Source organism: Talpa occidentalis, unplaced genomic scaffold (assembly GCF_014898055.3).
Source record: "Talpa occidentalis isolate TD23 unplaced genomic scaffold, MPIMG_talOcc4v2.1 talOcc4.2, whole genome shotgun sequence".
Taxonomy (NCBI): Eukaryota; Metazoa; Chordata; class Mammalia; order Eulipotyphla; family Talpidae; genus Talpa; species Talpa occidentalis.
In genome coordinates, this window is record NW_023602073.1 from 116,177,269 (window position 1) to 116,187,453 (window position 10,185).

Genomic DNA, 10,185 nt, shown 5'->3' on the forward strand with positions numbered 1-10,185 from the left:
GTAGTAAAGTGGTTTCTATAACATGAACCAAAATGAAGACTTCAGGGCTTTGAAGTGTTTGGACATTCCTTGCCCTTGATGATGTCAGGATCTTACCTCCATGAGGGGTATCTGCTCTCTTCAAGGCAGCTCACATACATCACTCAGTAACTATTCACAATCACTTTATGCAGCAGGTGATATGAATCCCACTTTAGGAAGGAACTAGGCTCCTAGGTGGGCACTGTGACCACCCTTACACGTGACTGGTGGCTAAGGTAGGATTTCACTAAATTTGACTCTCATCTTTCCTCTCCTGACTGACCATTTGAGGCTGATCAGATTAGCTAATGCAGCTGTATGTTGGACCGGTGCAAGAAGAGAGGCATGAATGCAATGTGATTCTGAAGATTTAGAGAAAATAAGAATTTTACAAAATGGAATGAAATCTAATGTAACCTAATCTATTCAATCTAAATAGTTTCAATGATAAAGGAATGAGATTCCTGTACTAGAACTGGCCTAAGAAAATAATAGAGCCAATATAATAACAGACTATTAATGAAAGTAGTCACAACTTTGCAATTAAAAGAGCTGCCCTGTCCAAAAAAGCCGGGGCGAGGTGAGTCTCCCAGAGACAGCCGAGTCAGGAGACACAGATGAGTGAGAGGAGTGCGTCAACCCTCCCCACGCGGTCAGGGCAGCCGTTGGGTGGACTCCGCCCCGAGAAACTCATCCATTGCACGGCGGCAGGAGAACTCCCAGCCCGGTTTGTAGGTTATGGTGCCCACTTGGGCCAACGTGGCTGCTGGGATCCCCGGAAGCAAAGTGAAATACTCTAAGCTCTCCAGCACTGATGGTGTACACATTAACCTTCAGAAGGAGACTTCACCTGCTGAAGCTAGCTTTAAAAGATGCCTGGGAGTCGTGAGATCTCACTTGTTACGATGTAAAGAAAGACCTGTCAAGACCCCCTATAAGGCCATTGCCTGTGCCACCACACAGTTTTTGATTGGCATCTTTCTCGTTATCACCGGCTGCCTCCTGCTAGCAGGTTACATCCGGAAAGTGGGCGCAAGTCGGGCCATTTGCGTTCTGATCGTTGGTGTCCTGGTGTTCCTGCCTGGGTTTTACCACCTGCTGATCGCCTACAGAGCGTCCCGAGGCCACAACGGCTACTCCTACGAAGACCTTCCAGATTGTGGTCATTAGTTCCCATCCAGCCAGGAGAAGAATCAGCAGATGCACTGAGCAGAGCTTTCAGGTGTTTAGCACAAGCTGTGGGAAAATTTGCCTAAGAATTGAGGAATTTGGCAGCTTTGCACATTCTTAGCAAAACTATGATCGGATTTTTAATTCATCCTAAAGATTTTAATTGAATTTATAATTAGCCAAATCGGAAGCTAGGAGTGACCTAGTTTGATTTTCTTGAATGTGGTTAAAACAACAGAACTGTAGAGTGGAAGAACAGCATGCTAATTGCATGGGAAAGTGAAAGTTATTCTGCAGCGCAAAGTGTTGCTGCCTCAACTCTATTTTGAGCAGAACATTTCTTATAAACAGGGCTCATGGATATTTTTATCTTGTGACAAATGGAAAAATGGAGTATGCTTAATTTCATATTACTGAATTATTTTGAAAAATTCCAAGTATCTTATCTCCCACACTTACCTCTAACTTTGTATTCTGTAGAGGACCTTGGTATAATCAGATATCAATTCAAGAAAAAGAGAAGGAGCTCCTCAGTTGCGTTGTGCAGAGGCCCCGTGACCTTTAGAGTCAGATTGAACTGGTTTTATATCCCAGATGCAAACTTTTTACCTGTATTACTTTGGAGAATTATACCTTAATGCTCTGTGATAGGATTTGGGACCATACTTCCTACTTTCAAGGTTTCATAAGGGTCAAATACAATATTTTATAGCAATAACATGGCACATAGCCATGAATACCAGAATGTGTATTTCTCACTGTCAAATGGGGTTCTATAGAATACTGTACTTAAAATCAACTAAAGTCACAAATGAATTGTATTCATTCATTTCATTTAACCTAGGAAAGCTGGCCACGTAAGGGACTGCTAATGTAAAGGTATAACCTTTTATGAAAAAAAAAGATTTATTTATTTATGCAAACAAGAGCTGGGGTACAGGCCAGAGATGCGGGGATAGGGCGGTGAGAGGATCCACCAGAGACAGAGTGGGGAAGAGAATAGGCAGACTGACTGAAATACACTGCTTAGGGGAGCAGCGGGCAAGACAGGAGAGGTGTGCCTCGCCATGTGGGTTTCTCCCTGGTTGGCTGGAGATCGAACTCATGCTGCAGAGGCTGTGGATTGCTTCATGGTGCAGTGCTTAACCTCTTGCGCCACCAGGGAGGCCCCGTAAAATTATAACCTTAATTTAAAATCCAGGCTCTTGGTTTCTTTTTATTTCTATGCAACCTATCCTCTTGAGTCCTGTATAGCAACAGGGAAGATCTAGGGTTTATGGGGCCTGGAAGCTTATATAATTTGGAAGAGTCTTAAGAAACAGAGCACAAGGGCCTCCCCTGGTGGCATAGCAGTTAGCGCTGGGTTGCGAGGCTGCCCGCAGCCTCTGCAGCGCCAGTTTGATACCTGGCCACTGGCGAGGGTCCCACAAAAAAAAAAAAAAAAAAAAAAAAGCCAGAGCACAAAATGATGAATTTAAAATTAAGTGCAAGCTATGGCAATGGGCCTACACAAAATGGTACACTGAAGCTTAAATCTCAATAGCTTCTTGATAAATATGTCTCTGATAGAAAAGGTGCAGATCTAGAGAAAAGTACTAAATGCAGGTGTGTTTTTGCAGTTAAGACTGTGGCTCTAGGTTAAAGGTAATAATTTCTAGAGTAAAAGTTATCCTATCAAAAGATAAACTTTCTGGCCTCCCTGGAGGCGCAAGGGGTTAAGCACCACACTCTGAAGCAATCCACAGCCTCTGCAGCACAAGTTAGATCCCCGGGTGGCCAGGGAGCAACCCACATGGCAAGGCAGACCTCTCCTGCCTCTCCCACTGCTCCCCTCAGCAGTGTATTTCAGTCAGTCTGCCTGTTCTGTTCCCCCATTCTGTCTCTGATGGATCCTCTGACCCCCCCATCTCTGCCCTGTACCCCAGCTCTTGTATGCATAAATAAACATTTTAAAATATAAATAAATAATAAATAATAAAAAGATATACTTTCTGAAGTATTATAAACAATGGATATAAATTCAGATTTGTGAAAGACAGAGATAGGAAAGTACTTTCTAGAAAAAAATATTGGTAATTCTTAAAGGAGAAGAATGTTCCTCTCAAATGTTACTCTAAAGAAAAGCAATGTTTTCCTAAGCTAATAAAAGAATGTAATGGTCTCACACGGATACTACATTTTGTACCCAGACAAAAACTGAATGGGGGGAAATGATAAATTTCAAAATACTAGTTTGAGATATCTGACATTTTACTAAATTAAGGAAGATAATATGAGTTATAATTTGGTTGGATTCTGATAACATCATTGTAATTCTTCCTTCCACAAAATATCCAGCAAAGTCCATTGGCAACTTCAATATGAATAATAAAACTAGGGACTCAGTGCTTCTTGAATATATAGAACATTAATCTGTGCAATGCTAAGGAATGTCAAGTTAGGAATCAGTGTTGCAAATAAAGTCAATATTGTAAACTTTAGCCCAATATGAACCTTATCTGAATGACAGTTAAGCAAAAAAGGCAAAATGAGTGCCATAGTATGATCATACTATAAAAGATACTAGAAATTCAAATATTGTTTTAATTCCAGATGTGATATGCATATCGTGTAGAAATATGCAAATCAATATGTAAGGAGAAACACTTTTTACTATACATTCAATTCATTTGTGCCTACCTATGTATTCACAAGACCTACCTTGATTATTCTATTGAATAATGCAATTTGTTCAACGTCCCCTCCCTACACTTCTGATCATTGATTTCCTACTCAATTTTTCATCTTCCAGAGCATTTATCACTTCCCAATATACTAAACATTTCTTATTTATTATATTCACTGTCTAGTATCCTCTTTCCCCACTTTACATAGGTTGCAGGAGAATAAGACTTTTAGTAGGTTTTTCCCAGTGTTTCCTCAGACAGTATCCAGAATGGAGTAGTGACTGGATACATTTGTTAGATGAGAGAATAATTGAGTAAATTTTTGCTGTTGCCTAACTCAAAAGTAAAAACTCATGATGGCCTAAGGATAAATTAAACCCATGTATTTTTTAAACTTGTAATTACATTTCACTCATTGAAAACCTAAACATTTTTAATCTAAAAAGGCCTTTAGCAAGTATACATTAAAAACATGTGCTTAATTTCAAATGTTTACGTAACATTATATTTATATAACATCCTTGAAATAAAATTATAGAGATGAAGAACAAATTAATGTTTGCCAGGAATAATGTGGTAGCCACATGTGACAAACTCACATAAAACTACACACAAACACACACACACACACACATGCTTGCTAAACTGGTGAAATCTTAAACTCTGGGGACTGTGCCAATGTCAGTTTTATCCAGGAGAGATTACATGCTGGGTCACAAAACAAATATCAGTAAGTTCATAAATATTAAAATCAAATCAAGTACCTTCTCTGATCACAGTAGTATCAAGAAATAAACCACAAAGAAAAGCGAGAAAAATTTCTAATGTATGGAGACTGAACAACACACCTCTGAAAGACTGAATAAATGAAGAAATCAAAGAAAAAAATTAAAAATACCTGGAGATGAAGACACAATGTATCAGAAATTATCTATCAGCAAGAGTGATACTGAGAGGAATTCAGGAACACATCAAGTAACAAGAGCTCAAATAAATAAACCTTATCCTCACCTCAATATATTAGAAAAAGAAGAACAAATGAAACTAAAACCTGGTAGGAGGCAAGAGATAATAAAAATTACAGCAAAAATAAATGAAATAGAAATCAAAAAGATAGTTCAAAGCATCAGCGAAACCAAAAACTAGTTCTTTGAAAGAATCAACAAAGCAGGGGCTTCCCTGGTGGCACAAAGGGTTAAACACAGCACTATGAAGCAATCAGCAGCCTCTGAAGCATTACTTTGATCCCCAGCCAGGGAGCTACCCACATGGCACAGCAGACCTCTCCTGACTTGCCCGCTGCTCCCCTCAGCAGTGTATTTCAGTCAGTCTGCCTGTTCTGGTCCCACCTCTGTCTCTGGTGAATCCTATCACCACTCACACCTCTGCCCTGTACCCCAGTTCTTGTATGCACAAATAAATAAACCTTTAAAAAAGAAAAGATCAACAAAGATAAACCTCGAGTTAGACCAACTAAGAAACAAAGGGACAAAACTCTATAAGCAGAATTAGAAATAACAGAGGAGATACACTACAACAGATATTTCAGACATACAGATTATCATATGAGATTACTATGAGCAGCTATATGCCAACAAAGTAAATAACCTAGATGAAATGGAGAAATTTTTAGTAAGCTGCAACCCTCCAAGACTGAACTAGAAAGAAATAGAAATCCTGAACAGACAAATGACAAGCAAGAAAATTGAAACAGTAATCTCCTAAAGAACAAAAGTCCAGGCCCAGATGGTGGAACAAGTGAGGTCCACCAAATCTTCAAATATGAACTAATACCTAATCTACTCAAAGTTTTCCAAAAAGTAAAGAGGGAAATCTTCCAAATATAGTTCAAGACCAACATCACTCTGATATAAAAACCTGACAAAGGGGCCTCGCTGGTGGCACAGGGGTTAAAGTCTTAGCATTGTCAAGCTAGTGCCAGCCAATGCAGAGAGTTGAATCCCAACTAGGGAGCCAACCCACATGGTGCAGCAGACCTCTCCTGTCTCCCCACTGCTCCCCTCAGCTGTGTATTTCAGTAGATCCACCTGTTCTGCTCCCCACTCTGTCTCTAGTGAATCTGCTCACTTCCTGCACCTGAGTTCCTTTTACTTTTTTATTTTTGCTTACATGCATGCCTGAGTTGGATTAACATTTTATTTAATAAAAAAAACAATTATTATATGAAACTAATTTATTGTTAACCATGAGTGATTACTTGTTCTGATAAGCTCTAGTAAACAAAACAAGAAATAAAGGAGAAGTTGCAAAAAATAACACTGAAATATAAAGGATCATAAGAGATTAGTGTGAGTATCCATATAATATATGGACAACCTAGAAGAAATGAATAAATTCACAAAATATGTAATTTCCCAAAATTGAATCAGGAAGAAATAGATCATCTAAATAGACCAATCACTAGCAAGGAAAGTGAGAGTAACATAAAATTTTATTGTGGGATTTTGCATCTATGTTCATTAGAGATCTTGGTCTATAGCTTTCTTTCTCTGTGGTATCTTTGTCTCCTTTTGGAGTCAAAGTAATGTTGGTCTCATAAAATCTGCTTCTAATTTTTGGAAAAGTTTGTCAAGAACGTCTAAAAGAACTTCATGAAAAGTATGGTAGGATTCAACAATGAAACTGTCTTCTCCTGGACTTTTTTTTTTTGGTGGGGTTGGGAGGACTTTTAATTAGTCTTTGACTTTGTGAACTTTGTATTTTTTTTTTCTTTATGCATACAAGAACTAGGGTCCAGGCCAGAGGTGTGGGGGGTGAGAGGATTCACCGGAGACAGAGCGGGGAGCAGAACAGGCAGATCTACTGAAACAAACTGCTGAGGGGAGCTGCGGGCAATGCAGGAGAGGTCTGCTGTGCCATGTGTTGTGCTTAACCCCTTGCACCACCAGGAAAGCCCCCGAATTTTATAGTTTTTCATTGTTCAGGTTTCTCTTCTCCTTTATTAAATGTTTGTGAAGGCGTTTTTGGAGAGATGAAGTCGCTTTTGGAGATGTTGGGTTTGGAGTGCAGGATTCCTGGGTTCACTCTGGGAAAAATTTCATCAGAGCTCCCCCCTCAGTGGCACCAGTGAGTTTCCCAGGCAAGATTCTCCACCACACAGATGTTAGTTATATCCAAAAGGGCAGGTTTATTACAAAAAGGGAGAGGAGGAGAAAGACACTTGCATAGACACAGGGGAAAAACAGGCTGCCCGAAAAGGACAGGTTTGCTAAGAGAGGCCTGCATGGTCACAGGCTGGCAGCCTCAGGAGGAAGCTGCCTCTGCTGAGGGGGTCAGTGCAGAGAAGCACCAGGATGGTACAGGTCTCGGGCGGCCAGGACGGCTACTGCCCTGTGGAGGGAACAAGCTGATGAAAAGAGGTGCCTGCACAGTGACAGTGGGCAAAAGGCCTGGTGCCTACCCCCCCTCCCCCCACCCCAGCAAATTAGATTTGGTTTACTATTTTACAGAATTGGGATGAGGGTAGAGAAAGATGATGTCTCAGTCACGATTTATACTAGTCTCTGGTCCCCTTCAGTGAGGGCTGTACCCTAAATGCCGTCCTCTGGAGGAAGGGAAAAAGCCATCCCTACTACATTGAGAACTATGATATGTTTTACACCTTATTACAGCCACACTGCCACCAAAGCCTTAACACATGTCAGGAGCTGCGGCACCAGCAAGCGCAGGCCTTCCATGCATGGTCAGCCCCCACCACCAGGACAGCAGGAAGCAGCCAGAAGATGCCAGCCCCTTTCTCCCACAGAAATGGAAGGTCACAAGAGAGAGTGGGGAGCATGATGCAGTTACAGATGACTGGTCTCTCAGATAAACATGAACCAGTTTGTCTTTCCTGCAGTTTTTGCAATTTCCCCCTTCTTTGCCACGTCTGTCTTCTTGCATTCCAAGAAGAAGGGCATTAAACAGCAGCGCTTATGAAAAAGCAAACTGGCGCTGACCCCTTTGCTGATCCCTTTGCTGACCCTTGCTCATCTTCCCCCCTTTTCCCCTTTGCATAAAGACCCCCGCCCTCTGCCAAAGAGCAGGACAGTGGTCTTTCAGATATGAGTCTGGGGCTCAGTCCTCCTCCTTTGTCGACAAAAACAACCACCTGCCTTTTCCTCAAACTCTTGTTTCCTTTTATTGGCTTAGGGAAACTGAGGTCACCCTTGTGTATCATGGAGACACTTAAAACCAAACGGAAAAGAATGGAAAATTCTACGCAAAGTGGAAACAGCCGATTTGGAAGAAAACCCTATTCTACACTGCAAAATAATTGAGTTAACTGTGCTTACTTGATTAAATTGGTAATGACAAGTATATAAGTGTAATCAATGAATCCATCTATAAACGTGCAACATGGCACCTTGGCAAGCAGAATCACTATTTTTATTAAGTAAAGTAGCTATCATCAAGGTAAACAAAAGAATACATTGGACACCACGTCTGAAAATTCGGTCAGCGTGGATGAGAGACGCGGGGCGAGCTGAGACCACCACAGACACAAGGAGGCGCAGGCGCTGGCTGGTGGCCGCGAGTCTGCGAACCCCCAGCGGCCTGCTCTCGTGAGCTGCAGCTCTGCTCCCCCGCCCCAGGCAGAGCCGCCAGGGCCCTCGGTCAGAGGCCAAGCGGTCAGAGCCCAACCTTAGGAGGTACCTTTCCAATCCACCCTGAGCTCACGGCCGGATCGCTCCGGGCCGGTTGTGCCACGAGGCGTGGTGGGGACGGCTGCCCGCTGCCCGCCCGCGCGCCTGCCCGACAGCCCAGGGGCCAAGGACCAGGGCAGGACAAGGCGCCAGGGAAGCTGCTCAGCACGCCTCGCTGGTAAGAGGGAGGCCAAGACCCGCACGCCCCCCGCCGGGTCTCCTGCAGCTGAGAAGCGCCTGGGGGCAGACTCCGGACCCCTGCCTGCCCCGTGATGGAGCACGTTTTCTAGCTGCACCCCTCCCTTCTCTCCTGTCCAAAGGGAAACTAAATAAGTGAAATCCATGCAAACTTAAGAAGCGGGACTCCCTGGTGGCTCAGGGGCTAAAGACTGTGCTGTGAAGCTCTCCCCAGCCACTGCAGCCTGAGTTCGATCCTCCGCAGGCCAGGGAGCTACCCACATGGTGCAGCTGACCTCTCCCGCCCCCCTGCTGCTCCCCGCAGCTGTGTATTTCAGGAAATCTGCCTGTTCTGCTGCCCACTCTGTCTCTGGTGAGTCGTCTCACCCCCGCACCTCTCGCCTCTGGCCTGCACTCCAGCTCTGGTATGCATAAAGACATAAAACTTAGGAAAAAATCACACACATAAAAGGCAACCAACAGAAAGGGGTAAAGTGTTCGCAAACCATGTGTCTGACCAGGGCTGCATCTGCAACACTGACACAGACACACACTCTCACTCACACGAGCAATGAAACCAATGACCCCAATACACAGCAAGCAAAGGAGCCCTGTGGTCACTTCTCAGAGAAGAGACCCCATCGATGTAGACGTGGGCAGACACTTTGCCATCCTTATTCTAGGAGGGATGAAATGAACCCAGGAGAGGGGCCCAGTGAGAGAACACTCCTCACTCCTGACATGCTCCCGTGGTGGGCTGGTGGACAACAGCCCAGCAGACCCCACACACCTCCCACTGTGAACACGGACCTGGGAAACCAGGACACCCAGCCCAGAAGCACAGGAGGGTGCCCGATCGTGGACAGAGTAACCTCTGCCCCTGGGGCCCAGGGTGCGGGGTTCTGGCTCTTTTGGACCCTTCCTGACTTGGGGCAGCTCTTGGGCTCAGTGGCCCTGCTTTGGGACAACCCTGTTGGGCTGGGCCTTTCCCCACAGGGCGTGGGGTGGGACGGGATCTCTGGGTGCTGGATTTGGAAACCGTCTCTGTCCCATTTTCTTCGCTTCACACTCATTGTAGTAAAGTTCCACGAAAGGCCTCACGCACCAGCAGGTGTCTTATATCAAGGCGCTGGATGGCAGACCTATTGAGAACGGGCAGGTTTGGGGGTGATGGGGTGTCCTCACCCTGCCCTCCCACCCTTTGTTGGAAAGCAAGTGAGAATGACAAAGACAAACATCCTCTGAGGACTTAGCAGGTGAGGGGGGAGAAGTAAAATTCCTGGGAAAAAGAAGGGACTCTAAGAAGCCAGCGAGGTAGCTGAGGGGCAGAGCAAAGGGGAGGGGGGGAATGTCAGGGACCAACAGGTGTTGGGCAGGAAAGGTCAGGTAAATAGATTGAGATTACGGGGTGCTGTTACAGGGGGATCCTGGGTGAGGGGGTCTCTGAGGAGCGAATCCTGGATAATGACATGAATGAAGTGACACAGTGGGAGCTTCAAGCAGAG

At 44.2% G+C, this 10,185-nt stretch overlaps 1 protein-coding gene across 1 annotated transcript; it reads left to right on the forward strand.

Moving 5' to 3' along the window:
- Positions 1–655: 655 nt before the first annotated feature.
- On the forward strand, positions 656–2,048 carry LOC119253429 (transmembrane protein 230-like). Its single transcript, XM_037520963.2, has one exon. It carries the CDS (start codon positions 760–762, stop codon positions 1,189–1,191), a length of 432 nt encoding a protein of 143 aa, XP_037376860.1. The 5' UTR covers positions 656–759; the 3' UTR covers positions 1,192–2,048.
- The last annotated feature ends 8,137 nt before the right edge of the window (positions 2,049–10,185 follow it).